The sequence below is a fragment of the Pleurodeles waltl genome, chromosome 4_2 (assembly GCF_031143425.1).
Source record: "Pleurodeles waltl isolate 20211129_DDA chromosome 4_2, aPleWal1.hap1.20221129, whole genome shotgun sequence".
Taxonomy (NCBI): domain Eukaryota; kingdom Metazoa; phylum Chordata; class Amphibia; order Caudata; family Salamandridae; genus Pleurodeles; species Pleurodeles waltl.
In genome coordinates this window covers 326,484,628-326,502,909 of record NC_090443.1, presented here as the reverse complement: position 1 = coordinate 326,502,909, position 18,282 = coordinate 326,484,628, and the positions used below count along the sequence as shown (strand labels likewise).

General features: G+C 45.0%; 1 protein-coding gene across 1 annotated transcript in view; it reads right to left on the bottom strand.

Moving 5' to 3' along the window:
* The window catches only part of DMC1 (DNA meiotic recombinase 1), a 1,145,966-nt gene extending 1,127,951 nt beyond the window's left edge, over positions 1 to 18,015 (bottom strand). The window contains exons 1-2 of the mRNA XM_069233161.1: positions 17,959 to 18,015; positions 9,871 to 10,017 (exon numbers count right to left, since the gene is read on the bottom strand). Coding sequence (XP_069089262.1) covers positions 9,871 to 10,017; positions 17,959 to 18,015 — 204 coding nt within the window. The remainder of the gene's footprint in view (positions 1 to 9,870; positions 10,018 to 17,958) is intronic.
* Positions 18,016 to 18,282: the final 267 nt, after the last annotated feature.

The following is an 18,282-nucleotide window of genomic DNA, read 5'->3' as shown; positions in this document are numbered from 1 at the left end:
GTATTTATAGAATAAATAGAGGTTTAAACGTGAAATTTACACTACAACTGTTTTTTCTTCTAACAATTTGGCCTGTGTAGCTGTTCACATAGGCTGCACATTGTTATTCTTAAGTGTTTTTCACAGACCTTTTTTGTCAAGGAGCTGATGATTGCACTTAAGAATATACTACACAACAGTGCTCCGGGGTCCCCGCAGGCGCGCAGAACTATTCAGTGCTTATGACTATACATGGAAATCCCCTACGAGAGAAACAATGTTGCAAAGCGGAATCGTCACTGGAGTTGCAGATTGTCCGTTCCTGGAGGGTCCAGTTGCAGTTGCAGTGGCCATAAGATGAAGTAAACGATGCAAAGCAGTCCTGCTGGGATATTACATGTTGAATCTGAAGACCCATACTGGAGGGAGACCCTAAATTGCCCAGGAAGGGGGATTCTTCACCTAGCAGGATGACCACCTATCAGGAGGGGGCTGTGACGTCACCTGCCTGACATGGCAACTCAGATGCTCCCAGGGGCCTCTGCCCACCATGGATTCAAGATGTCAGAATTAAGTGGTCACCTGGAGGAGCTCTGGGCACCACCCCTTGGGTGGTGATGGACAGGGGAGTGGTCACTCCCCTTTCCATTGTCCAGTTTCATGTCAGACCAGGGACCAGGGGTCCCTGGACTGGTGCAAACCGGTTTATTCAAGAAGGGCACCAAATGTGCCCTTCAAAGTATATCGGTGACTTGGGGAGGCTAACCCTCCCAAGCCAAGTAACACCTATTTTCAAAGGGAGAGGTGTTGCCTCCCACATCCCAAAGGAAATCCTTTGTCCTACCTTCCTGGGCTTAAGCTGATTAAGCTGCAGAAGGACAGAAACCTGCCTGTAGGATAGCTGCAGCATGGGCTCCCTAGGAAAACCCTGCAAACTGGTAGAGGAGCAAAGCTGGGGGTCCTCTAAGGAGCCACCAGAGTGTTTGGAATCATACAACCAATACTCGCAACAGTATTGGGGTCTGATTCCGACATGTTTGATACCAAACCTGCCCATGTTTGAGGTTACCATTATGCAGCTGGGCATAGGTAGTGAGTGACATGTGTCCCATACATGGGTAAAATGGCTTCCCCGCACTTACGAAGTCCAGGAAAATGAAGCTGGAGTTCTTAGGGGCACCTCTGCTCATGCAAGGGTGTCCTCACACACACAGGTACTTGCACCCTTCCTTCTGGGCAAGGAGGGCCTGCAATAGGGGTGACTTACAGTGACCTGGTGCAGTGACCTGTATAAAGGGTGCATGCACCTTTTCACGCAGGCTGCAATGGCAGGCCTGCAGACACATTTTGCATGGGCTCCCATAGGTGGCATATTACATGCTGCAGCCCATGGGGAACCCCTGGTGCCCCAATGCCCTGGTTACTTTATATTAGAGACTTACATGGTGGCACCAGTATGCCAACTGTGGGTGTACTATCTAAATTTAGAGGGTTGAGAGCACAGTCACTGGGGTCCTGGTTAGCAGGATCCCAGTGAACACAGTCAAAACACACTGACAGCAGGCAAAAAGTGGGGGTACCCATGCCAAAAAGAGGGTACTTTACTACACGCATCATCCCCCACTTAGGCTTTCCACACAAGGTCCAAGCTACTATATCTATTGTGCTGTCTATGCTTGACTATGTCAAAGGCCTCCACTACGGATCATCTTTATCACCTATGGAAAGACTACAACAAATTCAGAACTCTGCTGCCAGGCTACTCCTATTTGTGAAGCCACAAGCCCACATCTGCCTTGAGAGCGCTACATTGGTTACTGGTTGCCAGGACATCCATCTTCAAGTTGCTTTGTATTACCCACAAAGCAGTACAAGGAACAGGACCACTTTTCATCAGGAATAAAATCACCAAATGCACACAACAAAAGAACCTCTACTCAATATTGACACCTCATCTCAAAACTTCAGCATACAAGAAGAAAAGCATGGGCGGTACATTTTTTCTCTGTTCAAGCAGCCATACTATGGAATGCTTTAGCCCCAAACATAAGCTCCACGGATAACTATCTTATCGTCATACGACTACTCAAGAGTTGGCTCTTTGCTACATGACCACTATACTCAAAACACAAATGTACAGCATATGCCTGTCTATGTAAACATGTATAACTTGATTATATGTAAGTATTTAAAAATGTGCATTTCTTTGTACAACAAATATATATACTACTTATGGCTTAAACATATATCGATATTCTTGTAGGTCAGCTTAACAAATGTATATATTTTATATATAGATATGTATATATATATGGAATGGTTTCTTACCTGTAACTCCAGTTCTCTCGTAGGGGTATTTCCATGATAGTCATAAGCACAGAATAGTTCTGCGCGCCTGCGGGGACCCCGGAGCACTGTTGTGTAGTATATTCTTAAGTGCAATCATCAGCTCCTTGACAAAAAAGGTCTGTGAAAAACACTTAAGAATAACAATGTGCAGCCTATGTGAACAGCTACACAGGCCAAATTGTTAGAAGAAAAAACAGTTGTAGTGTAAATTTCACGTTTAAACCTCTATTTATTCTATAAATACATAAATAAATACATTCTCATATTTTATTTACACCTCTCATGAGAATAAAACAATGTAGGGCAGTGTAGCCCATAGGCTGCCATTATACAGAATGAAAATAGAGCTGTGCCTTTAAGAAAAGTAAAGTCTTCCTGTTTCCCATCATGCACAGCAAAAGGCAGTTGCCTCAGTTCTTTTTTGGAGGCTATTAACCTGACATGAAGAAAAAACAAAACATTTGTTGGAGTACCAACCTCCATAATATTCATGTTCTATGTCAACTCCACCGGGGAGGAGGGAGGGTTGCTTATGACTATCATGGAAATACCCCTACGAGAGAACTGGAGTTACAGGTAAGAAACCATTCCTTCTCTCGTAGGGGATTTCCATGTATAGTCATAAGCACTGAATAGAGTAGCAAGCCCATCCCCATAACCGCAGTGGAGTAGATATAAGAATACTGAGAAAAACATGAATCATGCAAACAAATTCTTGAGCAAAGCCTGTCCAACCTGAGCATCTGCCCTAGCGTCTGTATCAAGGCAGTAATGCTTAGTAAAGGTATGGACCGACCTCCAAGTGGCAGCCTTGCATATTTCTGCCAAAGGGACATTTCTCATCAAGGCTACAGTAGCTGCTTTCCCTCTGGTAGAGTGGGCTTTTGGCCTACCACCAAGGGATTTGTTTGCTAACTGATAACATAACATTATACATGAAACAATCCACCTGGATAAAGATTGTTTAGATGTGCCCAAACCTGTTCTGATTGGGCCATAGTTAATAAAAAGCTGTTGTGATTTTCGTAAGCTTTTTGTTCTGTCCAAGTAAAATTTCAATACTCTCTTTACATCCAGAGAGTGCAGAGTTCTCTCAGCAGGAGTAGCTGGATTCTGAAAGAAAGTCGGTAATGAAATTGTTTGGTTCACATGGAAGTCGGAGACTACCTTAGGTAGAAATTTTGGATGAGTTCTCATTACCACTTTTGCAGAATGAAAAACCGTGTAGGGTTCCTGAGCGCAAAGGGCCTGGATTTCGCTGACCCTACGCGCTGAAGTGATTGCCACCAGAAAAGCAGCTTTCCATGTGAGATGCTGCAGCGATGCCTTGTGTATCGGCTCGAATGGCGGCAGCATCAGACGTGATATGACAACGTTCAGTTCCCATGGAGGAGAAGGCTTTCTAATGGGAGGAAAAACCTTCTTTAAACCTTCTAGGAAATCCTTAATAATCGGAATCCGAAAAAAGGAAGTTTGTGAAGGACTCTTTCTGTATGCTGTTATCGCCGCCAAGTGAACTTTTATTGATGACAGTTGTAAGCCCGATTTTGCCAAACTTAACAAGTATGGCAAGATAGATTGTTCTCCACAGGAAACCGGGTCAATGTTGTTGTGTAAACACCAAATGCAGAATCTCTTCCATTTGCTTGCATAGGCTGATCGTGTGGAAGGGCGTTTTGCTTCCTTCAGAATTTCCATACAGTCCTGAGGTAGGTTCAAGTGTCCATATTGCACTAGCTCAGGAGCCATGCTGCCAAACTCAACGATGAGGGGTTGGGATGAGATATCTGCCCTCTGAATTTCGTGAGAAGGTCCGGACGATATGGTAGCCTGATATGTGGTTTGAGTGACCGGTGAAGAAGGTCTGGGAACCACCACTGGCATGGCCACTCCGGAGCAATTAGGATCATTTTGGTCTGAGCATTGGACAGCTTCTGGAGGACCGCCGGAATCAGGGGAAGCGGTGGAAAGGCGTAAAGAAATGCTCCTGACCAGCTTATCCACAGGGCATTCCCCAGTGTCCCTGGATGGTAATATCTGGAGGCGAAGTTTTGCCATTTTTTGTTTTCTGGGGTTGCGAATAGGTCTGTAGAGGGGGTACCCCAGAGTGCGAAAATGGAATGAACGACGTCGTCGTGTAGTACCCATTCGTGGTTCTCGTTCATTACCCGACTGAGGGCATCCGCTTGAACATTCTGGATGCCGGGCAGGTGAGTTGCCACTAGCGACAGGTTCCTGGCTAGAAGCCAATGCCAGATTGTCTGAGCCTCTCTGGATAAAATTCTGGACCTGGTGCCTCCTTGTTTGTTCACGTAGTACATAGTGGCCACGTTGTCTGTCTGAAGAAGGAGAGTTTCCGTTCTCAGAGAGGGAAGGAAGGCTTTGAGCGCAAGGTGGACTGCGCAAAGTTCCAGCAGGTTGATGTGATAGAGACTCTCTCTCTGTGACCACTCGCCTTGGACTCGAAGATGTTCTATGTGCGCCCCCCATCCGAGCAGTGACGCATCTGTTACGATGGTTTGAGATGGAGGTCATTGTTGGAACGGAATCCCCACCAAGAGATTGCTGGGTAAACACCACCACTTGAGGGATTGTAGGGTGTGAGGAGAAAGCAGGACTTTGTTCTCCCAATCGGCCCTCAGTTGACACCACTGATCCTCTAGATTTTCCTGCAATGGTCTCATATGGAGACGAGTATTGGGAACCAGATGGATACAAGACGCCATCGAGCCCAGTAGAGAAGCTATTATTCTTGCAGTGGCTTGAGGTTTTTCCTGCAGTTGTTTGCACTTTTGGAGAATCGATAACCGTCGTTCCTCCGAAGGAAACACCTTTCCTAGCCTGGTATCTACAATGGCCCCTAAGTAATGCAACCTCTGAACAGGTGTTGCTGTAGATTTCAGAAGATTGACTTGAAGGCCAAGTTTTTGTAGCAGTTGTAGAGTCCATTCGAAATGCTGCTGTGCCTCGAGATAGCTGGAGGCCTTTATGAGCCAATCGTCTAGATAGGGGTAGACGAATATTCGCTGTTTCCTCAAGTGGGCGGCTACTACCGCCATGCATTTGGAAAAAGTTCTTGGCGCTGATTTTAGGCCGAACGGTAGAACTGCAAATTGGTAATGGCGTTTTCCGACGGTGAACCTTAGGAATTTTCAATGTTTCTTGGTTACTGGGATATGAAAGTAAGCGTCGCAAAGATCTATCGCACATAGCCAGTCGCCCTGACGTAGATGTGGGTAAATTTGGTGTAAGGCTAACATCCTGAATTTTTCTTTGCAAATCCATTTGTTTGCTGTCCTCAGATCTAAGATGGGACGAAACTCTTGTTTGTCTTTTTTCGGTACAAGGAAATATCTCGAATAAATCCCCTTCCCTTGTTGGCTGATGGGAACGGGTTCTATGGCTCTTTTTTGCAATAGGATATTGACCTCTAACTGCAGAGCTTCGAGATGGTGGTTGGCTGTTTTGGGTGGAACAGATGGTTGAGAAACGGTGAATCTGAGAGCGTAACCATGTCTCACAATATTCAATACCCAGGCGTCTGTTGTGATGCGTAGCCACTCGTCCAGATGATTTGAGATACTTCTCCCTACCGGAGTGGATAACGGAGGAGGGGGAAGCAAAGATTCAGGGCTTAGACGTGGGAGCTTGTCGAGGTGTCTGGGTCTGAGGTGTTGAACGACCCCTTGTCGACCTTCTGGAGAAGCCCCTCTGATGCTGCTGCTGCTGCTGGTGCTGAGGGCGTGAAGACGACCAATGTGGAGCCTGATACCTGTGGGTGAACAGTCTTCTTTGATATGGGCGGAATCCTTTTCGCTGTTCTTTAGGTCGCTCCATGCCTACCGCTTTCAGGGTATCCAGCTCCGACTTCATTCTGGCCATCTCATCATCGGCATGAGAGCCGAACAAAGTGGAGCCTGAGAAAGGCAGGTTCTGTATCCTCTGCTGTGCTTCGGGTTTAAGCGATGTAAGCCGCAGCCATGCATGTCTCCTGAGCGCTATACCATGAGCATAGTTATGTGCGGATAGTGTTGAAGAATCCGCCGCAGCACTTATAATCTGGTTAGAAACCATAGCTCCCTCGCTCACGACCTCTAGGAAATCTTCCCTTTTGTCCCTAGGGAGATGCTCCGCGAACTGCAGTATAGAGTCCCAGAGGGATCGATCATATCTCCCTAATAAAGCAGTGGCACCGGCTGCTTTCATGGTGATAGATGCCGTCGAGCATACTTTTCTTCCTGCAGCATCGATCTTTCTGCTCTCTTTGTCTGGGGGAGCAGAGGAAGACGGTGACGTCGAATGCGATTTCTTCGCTGCCACTATAACTACCGAGTCTGGTACTGGGTCCGACCTCAAGAATAGAGGATCTTGCTCTGGTGGACGGTACTTTTTAATGAGTCTGGAAGGAGCAGACTTTGTTGTATCCGGCGTGAGAAAAATGTCCATTGCTGGCTCAATAAGACCCGGAACCAGTGGAAGTAAAGGTCGTGAAGATGTCCTTTGATGCAAGGTCTCAAAGATCACTGATGTCGATGGGGCCGGAGCTGCTAGCGGGATATTCAGCTTGGTTGCCCCTCTCACTAAGACCTCCTGAAATGTGTTGACATCATCTATGGGAGACACTCTTGGGGACGGTGAGTCCGATAAGGTTGGAGAGTAGTCTCGTGTGGACGATGAAGAATGTCCATGATGTGATTCCTGACGACGGTGCCTAGAGGTAGATGTACGCCTCGAGGAATAACCAGAACGCCCTGCAGATCGCGTTGGAGTCCTCGGAACAGGTTCTGGAGGAGGCGCCGGAAGAGGAGCCGTAGGTGTTACCAGCGTCTGTGGTAACGGCGACTGCCTTTGCGAGAGCTGTGGTGATGCTGGAAGTAGGATAAGCGAGGCCGAGGATTCCGAGGTTGTATAAACCCTTCTAGGCTTCTTAGATGGTCTTCTCGACGTCGAAGCACTCCTCGACGTCGAACTGCGGTGACGCCGAGTGCCTCTAGACGTCGACTCGTCTCGCCGCTGAGAACCTCTCGACGACGAACCTCGACGTCGGTGCAGTGATGGTGAACGCCTCCGACGGCGAACACTCTCTCTCGACGGCGATCTCCCTCGCCGTGTCGACGGCGAGCCTGACTCGGATCTCCTTGGCGTGGACTGTGTTCGCCGTGTCGACGGCGACCCAGATCCTCTCGACGTCGGGTGTCTTCGCCGCCTCGACGGCGAAATAGCTGTCGACGGCGAACGATGTCTTTTTCTCGCCGGCGAAGCACTCCTCGACGGCGAACATGTTGGCGCCGTTCCCTGCTTCGACGTCGACGCTCTCGACGTCGTCGGAGATCTATGTCGTTTTTCAGCAGGTCTGGAAGGAGTCATGGAGGAAACAGGTTGAGCCCTGGTAGAAGTCTGACCTTCTCCTCGCTCTGTAGTGGAATGGCCACTTTTTCTCCTGTCCTCTCTCGCCTGAAGTCGGATCTTCTCTCTATCACGAAGGGTTCTTCTAGAGAAGGTTTTACAAATGTCACACGACTCCGGTTTGTGGCTGGATGGAAGACAAATTATACAGACCCTATGTGGATCTGTTTTAGCCTTCTTTCTTCCACAAGAAGGACATTTATCAAAAAGTGAAGGCATTTCTAACTAGAAAAACCTCAAAATTCTGTCAGAATTTAACAGAAATCAGTAGAAAATGATCACTCAAAGGTAAAAACGTCGAGTGAAAATGAAATTCAGAAGATATTTCAATGAATTTCTGTCACAAAAGCTTTTGTGAGGTAGAGCTCAATGCTTCAGGGTCCTGTCAGCAGGAGCCGGAAAAAAGAACTGAGGCAACTGCCTTTTGCTGTGCATGATGGGAAACAGGAAGACTTTACTTTTCTTAAAGGCACAGCTCTATTTTCATTCTGTATAATGGCAGCCTATGGGCTACACTGCCCTACATTGTTTTATTCTCATGAGAGGTGTAAATAAAATATGAGAATGTATTTATTTATGTATTTATAGAATAAATAGAGGTTTAAACGTGAAATTTACACTACAACTGTTTTTTCTTCTAACAATTTGGCCTGTGTAGCTGTTCACATAGGCTGCACATTGTTATTCTTAAGTGTTTTTCACAGACCTTTTTTGTCAAGGAGCTGATGATTGCACTTAAGAATATACTACACAACAGTGCTCCGGGGTCCCCGCAGGCGCGCTGAACTATTCTGTGCTTATGACTATACATGGAAATCCCCTACGAGAGAAATATATATATATATAGATATATATGTACATATATATCTATATCTAATATATATATACTTTACATGTATAGACGTCACTGCATAATTTACATGTTATTTGATTATATGCTAATAGGCCTCTTTTTTTATTTGATCAATCACAATGTGTAAATATGATCATAACAATTGCATCTATAAATGCTTCACTCTTGAAATATTGGGGAAAATATAAAATAAAAATAGATCAATATAAATAAAGTTAAAAAAACTTCAAATTACCCCCAAAAAATATATAAATATACACATAAATTAGCTAAATGTACAGCAATACTTGAAAGTCTACGTTTCTAGCTATTTATTTATCCATACATGCACATATGGGATATATATATATAATACAACTTTATATCTCATTATTATGTTCCATATACATGTATACTTTTCTAATTAGTTATGTCTCTATATACATTCATTTACTAATACTGTAGAAAAAAAAACTCTTTTAATATATCCTCTTACTCCCTTTTCTGACTCATCCCGGACCTCACTGCACTACTATGATCTCCCTAATAATCCTTTCTAAACTCTTCCCTCCTCTGACTCATCTTAAACCTCATTTTACAACTATGATCTCCGAAACAACACTTTTTAGACTCTTCCCTCCTCTGACTCATCTCAAACCTAATTTTTACTACTATGGTCTCCCTAATAACCCTTTATAGACTATTCTCTCCTCTATCCTTCAGCTGCCTGATCCCAAACCTCATTTTACTGCTATGATTTCCCAAATAACACTTTCTAGATTGCTATGATTTTCCAAATAACACTTTCTAGACTCTTCCCTCGCCTATCCCTCTTTTATCCTATTGAATCCAACTAACAGACTAATATGTCCACAACTCGAATTTACAACTTATCTTTCCAAATACTAATCTACCACTAATCCATGTTGGGTTCCGGAGTAGCGTGCTACTAACTGAAAAACATTCCAAGGCCCCTTCAGAGATAGCAAGAGCTCTATAAATACTATTACAATTACAGTTTACAATTAGTCTCAGAGATAACCAAGACACGTGAGAGTCTCGGATTTGAGGATACTGCGCAGACAACAGATTGACCTAATAGCCTAAGATTTTGAGTAGGTCCTTTCTTTGACTTGCTCTATGTATTGAATATCACTGGCAAATATAGATAAATGTGACATGGTGAAGGCAATTAAGTGGGAAGGAAGACAGTCCAATGGAAGTCCATGTCTGATCTGTTTCAACGTAACACCGTTAAGGGGTCAAATACAAAGACGTGTGCCACGAACCATGCAGCTGCTTACAATGAGTTTATTCACCGCCTCTTTGATCTTGTCCACCTTGGCCTCCGACAGACCCTTGATGTTGCACAGTGCCTTCTTGGTGGTCATTTGAATGCCTTTCACAGTGCAGATGCCCACCGACTTCAGTTTCTTGATGTCAGCCATGTTCTGCGGCATGAACAAAACAGTCAAAGTTATTCTCCTTGGTTACTCACTAGTTACTCACTCACCTTCAGTCGTTTCAGTCATGTGATTGAGGCATCCTCTCATTGGATGGTACGGGAGAGCAGGTGACACATAAGTTTTAAATATTAGAAAACTAAGAGCCAGATGTATCAAAGGGTTTTACCCATTGTGTGTCTATGAGAAAATGTTTTCGTACATATGGCCCTAAGCTACTATAAGCCTGTGAACGTGTATCTGTGTCCTTTCTAAGATCTCATTCTCTTTTCACCCATTTTGCTCCTGCCACTACAGTCATCTTTTCTCTGCCATGCAAGAAAAATGTATTACTCCCAGCAGGGTAGTGGTGGAGGGTACATCCCAACATCGCCAACTCAACAAATGGGACCATTTCATGCATGAATTACAGATGTTTTAAACTTTCAACATTTTTCAGAACTCTAAGGGGGTGATTCTAATCCTGGCGGGCGGCGGAGGCCGCCCGCCAGAATTCCGCCCCCATAATACCGCTCCGCGGTCAGAAGACCGCGGAGGGTATTATGAGTTTTTCCCTGGGCTGGCGGGCGGTCTCCAAAAGACCGCCCGCCAGCCCAGGGAAAAACTCCCTTCCCACGAGGATGCCGGCTCGTAATCGAGCCGGCGGAGTGGGAAGGTGCGACGGGTGCAGTAGCACCCGTCGCGTATTTCAGTGTCTGCAAGGCAGACACTGAAATACCTTGCGGGGCCCTCTTACGGGGGCCCCTGCCGTGCCCATGCCATTGGCATGGGCACGGCAGGGGCCCCCAGGGACCCCGCGACCCCCCCTACCGCCATCCTGTTCATGGCGGCTTTCCCGCCATGAACAGGATGGCGGTAGGGGGGTCAGAATCCCCCATGGCGGCGCAGCAAGCTGCGCCGCCATGGGGGATTCTGAGGGCAGCGGTAAACCGGCGGGAGACCGCCGGTTTACCCTTTCTGACCGCGGCCAAAGCGCCGCGGTCAGAATGCCCTGCGGGGCACCGCCGGCCTGTCGGCGGTGCTCCCGCCGACCCTCGCCCCGGCGGTCAAAGACCGCCGGGGTTAGAATCAGGGCCTAAGTCTTTGTGGGCACCCATGTCTTGTTGATGTATGATTCATGGCTGAGTGGAAGCACAGCTCCGGGGTTATAACGCCTGGAAAAACAAGTCACAAGCTCCTCTAATAAGCAGACGCATGCTGCAATCAAAGTGGGTGGGGCTGCACACTGTGTGACGAGACTGTTCAAGAGCTCTCCAGAAGCATGATGACCATGTAGTCACAACAGTTTTTACTCACAATAGATGCACTGGGCTGTGTTGAACATGCAAACAGTTATTTCTATACTGTGAGAAAAGACTGTTTGTGATTATATGTACCATTATGCATTTGGGGAGAAGCAGGACAGCCTTTCCAGCCAATGTGCACCTTAACCACTTATATGGATTAAAAATGGGAGCCACAAACATAATTTCCAGTTACATAATCTAGCTAAAAAAACACTACCAAATCATGACCGAACCGGGTGTCAACTCTGGTAGGAGCATTCAATTCAAAGTGTCTGCAGAAATCATGAATAGCTTTCCAAACGGCTGCTCTAAAGATTACCTTTTTGGGAACATGCCTTTGAAATACAAAGCAGTCTGTTTTGGCCATGGCGGCACGAACATGGTTTCTTATAAGAGGAGGGACGCAAATAAAATAGTTCTCAAGGATGCACGATACTCAAAACTGCCGAGAACACAGGCAAAACATCTTTGCTCTCTTTTAAAGCCAGAATTATCCAATGGCTAAATTCCAGGGGTCATCCGTACCTCTGAGGAGGGATTTGAGACAAGCAGGGTTCCCCGGTAGACCGTGAGTTTGGGCAATGTAGGTTCTAAGTGTACCCTATTATTAGAGGTACAGGAGTTGTGCCTACATATTTCACAGAAATTCTGCTGCAGAAGTCAGCTGTTTAAAGAAATTCTGCCAACAAATTTGTGAGTCAGCTATAAACCAGCCATTTTTGTTTGCAATCCGGCTGTCTAATTTCTCTCAAATTCGCTGTCCTGAAGGACATTATTTTATTAATTTATAGCGCACAACAAATACAAGAGGGTCACGGACATGCAAATAAAAACAGCTCGCAATACAAGAATACAACAAAATGGAATAAAGCTAAACAAGCATTCGCATACCAATAGGTCTCGCCTTTTGGATGCCAAGCAGACCTACTAGTTTTGCCATTGTTTTTTGCCATAGGACCCAATACCGTTTCAACTTTAAGATACTGGGAGAGGGCAGAGGGTTTAGAGTTGCTTTAATGTCGCTCGACAATGTGATGTTAATTGCAACTGAAATTGAAATAATGGTCTAAAACCAGTCCTTTAAAATATCCTGAAGAGTGATATCAAGCTCAACACAATAAAGATTAATCCACACTCGCAGAGCCCTGGCAAGAACAGACGGAAAAGTCACAGCAACATTGCTGCCAGCTCGTAATATAGCCGGCGGCAATGCTGATGTTCAGCGGGTGCATTAGCACCTGTCACGCATTTCACTGCCTGAAATTTGGGCAGTGAAATGCGTGATGGGGCCCCCAGGGGCACCCCAAGTCCCCCTTACTCCAAGCCTTTCCTTGGCGGTGTTTACCGCCGTGGCCAGGCTGGCGGTCGGGGACTCATAATCCCCAGGGCAGCAGTGCTTGCACCGCTGCCCTGGGGATTATGGTATAGTGGAGGGGCCGGTGGTATGGCCGTTGCTATTGCGCCACAGTCATAATAGCTGGCGGAACACCGCAAGCTTACTGCCGGCCGCCAGGGTCGTAAAGAGGCCCAAAGTGTGGTCACCAGCAGTGGCACAAGAAACTTGTTCTAGGCAGGTTGGTGGATCTAGGCAGTAATGAAGTGCGGGCTGTGGTCAACTGGTGTCTGTCGGAGGTTGAGCATCTAACATGAGCAGAAGGGAGGGGGAAGCCCAGCTGTCAGTCTTAACCCGGTGTGCCCAAAGTGGCACCTTGTAGCAGATACTCTGGGCAAATAAGGGGATACCCATTATGATTGCCGCAGGGGGAGTGGTGTAGCCTCTACCATGTGTGGCAGCGCATCTAGGGAAGAAAAGTATCACCCCTTTCAGTGGTCTAAAAGGCTGGCAGTAGTTCATCACTGCAAGAGAAGACACTTCCTCAAACCTTTTGCCACCTCCTGTTTGAGCGTTGTGCTCTCTGCTTCCTCTCAGGTTGCCACTGATTGACGCCACATGGAGGCCTGTGCGTGGAAGTCATTTGCTCTAAGGGTGCTCAATTTTGTGATCCATTTAGAGAGGTGGTCTTAACATTTGAATCCCTGAATACCAGTTGGGAGCTATATAGTGCTGCATATCTATGAAAGCTTACCTTTGTAAGTTAGTGATGCAGCATGTGGATTATCGTTGCCAATAGTACCATGGTGTTTTACATCAACGAGGGTGAATCACTCACGTAAAAGACCTTTCCTGTGTGGCAATGGATTTTTTGGTCCAAGGCCAATAAAACAAGATTCACTAAGACGTCTACTTAACTGTTGGAAAACTTCTGCTAATCTCTTCTCTACGAAACAGGTCAGAAGGCATTGGGGAGGTATTTGCTTCTTTCTCCACTCCGAAAAATACATCTGGAGTGAGAATTTTTACATTTTATAAAATGCACTGGAACCTTGCACCTCTGTCATACAGGTGGGCAAATACATGCTAGGCCATCTCTTACAATACCATGGGCTTGTTTCTGATGTATTTGCTTTAAGCTCTGTACTTTGTTTTTAGGTTGAGGCTAGGCAGCGCATGCACTGTCTCTTCGAGACATGCTGTATTCACTCTGTGGGCTTACAGCCCGTCCATTGCCTTTTTACTAGTTCCTTCGATTGTCGTTCAAAAATGCTTGCTTGCTAGTGGTTAATCATTCCTCTTTGTCTTTTGTTTCCTCCCACAGATCACAGGCCAATTACTGGTATCTTTACGCCTCTGTGTTTATGTACTGTTTTGAGGGACTATTTTTACTTTGATTCCTGCTCATGTTTTTCATTGCTTGCTTAACTTATTGTTCATGTCGTGTTTCCCTCGTCCCCCAACCCTCCGTGACGTCCATGCTTTCACATACACCCATCCTTCCCCCGTCTTTTTATTGTTGCTTCCCCCATCATTAGGCCTCCACCCCTCGTCATTGTTCAACTTGCAACCTCCATCTTCTCCGGCGGTGAACGATCAGAGTTGCAGCAGAACGGAGCAGAGGAAGGTGGCTTTTCCAACTGTGCCCAACAATACAGAAGCGGCAAGGATCGCCTACCCTGATTCTGCCTGTGTAGCGTGGGGCTGCATTGTGGGAAGGCTCCACTGCCAGCACCGAATCCACTTCAGTTGGAACTAAGTTGTGCTGTAAGCCAGCAGCATGTCTGTGCTGTGCTGCGTGGGGCAGGAAAGAAGAGATTGTGCTGCTGTGTTTGTAACCTCGTGCTCCATCTCAAGTTTCACTGCTCTCCGCTCCTTCTCCTCATGCACAGAGGGCCATGCTGTGCAGCGGGGTCACATCATAACAAGCAGAGGCAGCATCGGGTTCTTATACGTTAGAAGGGGAGCTGGCCTACCTTTTGCAGTACACCACATGGTCGTGAATGTTTCTTTCAGTTACAGCGATCCCGCACCTTCATATATGTGTATCTTATAGTCAATTTACCTGGGCAACTCACTTTGCACAAAGTTCCCCCAAGGCCTGGCTAATCAGCCATCCCTTGGCATCCACCACAATCCCTAGTTCCGTGTATAATCCTCAAGGTTTTTGCACAATTTATTTTCTTCAGCCACATTCCATTGAGTGTGAAGGACCTGTGTGGCCCACACGATTAATGATTGTTGAAGCAAGAGCATACTTGCAGCACTCGTGCTGACAGAAACTGTATAATCAGGAGACTTCAGTTTACCGATGCCTTTGCTGGATGTGTGTGGCATGCCCCTCTTATATCACTTGATACATGTGACATCACTACAATGTGAAGTTATGTTTGTATAGTTTTTTTCCTCTGAAAAGTTCTGCTCAAAAGATGTTTAAATAAAGGTGATTGATTTCCAGAGATCACAACCATGGAAGGATTTGTTTCAAAGAGTCAGAAATTGAAAGTGTGAGGGGCTGTGTATCTCAATGCCCCCAGAAAGCTTCACTAAATTATCTGCAAATTCATACCCCAAAATATCCTCTTTTCTCTATCAACTGCCACTCCACTGGTGTCCACTTTCAATACCTCTTCTTTCTGGCTCTTTGACAAAGGATTTCAAGACAATCTACATCAAAACTCTGATGATGAACGCTGCTCTTGATTCCTCCGACTCTGCTAATAAGAAACCCAGGGCCCAAGGATGCTTCACTTCCATGCTGACAGACAGAACATAATTCACGCAAAGACCTGTGTTCCGTGATTAAAATACTATCCGATTTACTAAACTAGGTTCCACCATATCAACACGTAGATTATTTGACTGGTTGCAGAGATCATCAAAACACATCAAGTAGACGTCTTTTTAGACTTTTGTTTAGTCAGCTCAGATTATAGTCTGGCAATTCCACCAGACTGTATCCTTAAGGGGACGTTGTTCAAAATTAGGCTTGAAGTCCCTAGAAAGGCGCAACAAGCTCAACCTAATCCTCTGCTCTAAAAGAATCTCCATAGATTTTTAAACCCAGGTGTCTGAAACCAAAAAAAAACAAGCAAAGGTTTAAATGTTTAAAAGCGTCTTTAAAATATAAAGAAAAACAACAACAACAAAAAGCATAAGAGATTGATTTCTTTTGAAATTAAAACAATTTACAACTTCCTGAAAGCAACATGCTCTAAAATTTCCAAGGAGGTAGACCTTAACCATTCTTTTCACATAGCAGAAAAATGAGTGAGGTGACAGAAGCTTGCTGGATGAGAAAAGGTGGAACCTGGGCATGGACACATACAGTGATCGCAGCTTAGTTTTTGAAGCTGTTACAGAGCTCGGGCACCTACTCTCACGTACTGTCTAAAAGCAAGGCTATGCAAGTTGTCACTTTAAAAGGCACACAAAGATAAGAGAAAAAATTATGATCACTGGAAGACTGTAGGGCAAAGCAGTACAACACCAGAAGTCCAAGCTAGAACAATTGGGCTGTGAAAACGAGTGACACTAATAGACTTGTTGGTCAGAATACGAGTGTCCCAGACAACTGAAGAATGAGCAACAGTGCTGTTCAGCATTAAACACCTAGACAGCGGAAGAGGAAGCGAGAACTGTGGACAACACCAGACAAAACCTCTTGTCAGAGACAGAACACCCACTGGAATGACAGAGCATGCCACAAATCCTGACAGCATTGTTCAGCAATTGAACACCTCATGTGACAACAAAGCAGAGGTTAGAAGTTACAAAAATGCAGAAAACCAACAAAACTGGACAACACTCAGTGTGAGACGTAGAACAGCATGGGAAATGGAAGTGTTAACATCAACTTTGGAAAACAATGACTGTTTTAAGTCCAACAACTCAGGCAATAGAAGAGGAAATAAAGAGGAATAGAACATTTTGGACAACCCTGTCAGTATGAAGCAGAACAACCCAGAAATTGGCAATGTGTCAACACTTTACAAATTGCAAGTCACAGCTAAAATACCACTGGCAATGGAGAAGACAGAAGAAGCAATTGACAACACAGCATATTATCACAGCTAAACATTCCATACTAAGTAGAAGCAACTAACAACAATGAACAACAAAGCCAGTTTTAGGTAGAAGCAGTCTTGGTAAAGGACAAGCAAGAAAGATCAGTGAAATACACAGCTGATCAGAAATAGAAACTGGACTTTTAATAAGCAACCATTAACACTTCAAACCACTTAAATTTAAAAGTATTACACAATGCGTCACAAAAGTTATAAAAATGCTGGTTAGAATTTGAATACTTAAATTGCCATTAGACTAAGCTGTAGTGCTGGACAAGAAATTTGTTCTTACCTGTAACTCCAGTTCTCCAACATTGGAGTTGTTAATATATTCAAAGCATTTAAGAGAGTGGTGAATAAATCAAGTAAATTGCATAGCTGGCTAGAAGATAGGGAGGAACTGGCCAAAAGGTCTCATGGTTGGTTAGGTCTTAAATCATATAAAACATATAAAGAATCACCATTGATGGCTGCACCCTACTCTTTGAAAATGAAACAACGCTTTCTAAGGCTAAGGTTAGGCGAGATGCCAACGCAAGACCTCATGCCTAAATGGAAAAATGAATCACAAAGACCCAATCAGGAATGCCACTTATGCCACCTTGTGGTGGAAACATTAGGGCACGTGGTCTGCATTTATCCAGCTTTGGCTATTAACAGAAGAAACACGTTGACGAAAGATATCAATAACCTAGGAATTAGAACATGTAGACAAGCCCTAATCGAAGCACTTGATCCTAGAAATGAAATACTGAATATTAGGCTGGTGCAATTTTTGGAAATCTTTACTTCTCTTCCTGCCCCAATAAGAACTTAGGGATTATTGCAACTGGATAACTAATAGAGCATAGTACCCCTCAAGAACATGGGTCAGGATGAGTATACCACGGATTAGGATGTGCAATTGCTGTCAAGTTTTGATTATTTACCATCTAATTAAAACTCAGTCATCTGGCAACAGGACCATAACGCACTTTTATTGGCCAACTTTGTAACTGAATTAAGCTAGCAACTCTTAAATATCAAACGTCTTTTTGATACTCTGTTACTATAAATCTATGGTTGCTGCCTAAAAAACGCCTGAAATCTCGATCTAAGGTCTGGCTCCTCCCATAATTATAGCAGACGTGAATAATGTTGGATGAGTTAACTCATGTTTTATTGCGATCTCACACCCTTTACATGGTCTGAAACAGCTTTATGGGAGGTTAATAGGTATGAAGGATGAAAATTAGTTACTTACCTGTAACTGCAGTTCTCCAGTATTGGTATCTTTCATAGATTCACATGCTTGAATCATCCCCGTCGTCGAGGTGGGAGCTCACGGTAACTTTAAATACACAAAGCAGTAAGTCTGTAATTTTAAAACCAGTAGGCCTCAGTAGGCCTTATAGGATATTCTATAGCCTATCCACCTCGTTTTGTGAAAAGACCCAAACTTCAGTGTCAACCAATCAGGATTCAGCCCCTCCCAAACACTCCCAACAGAGGCGGAATTCCCTCAGATTTTCTAGTACAAGTGTGAAGTTCAATATCTGTATAATAGGGGAGCCACTGAGGGGTGGAG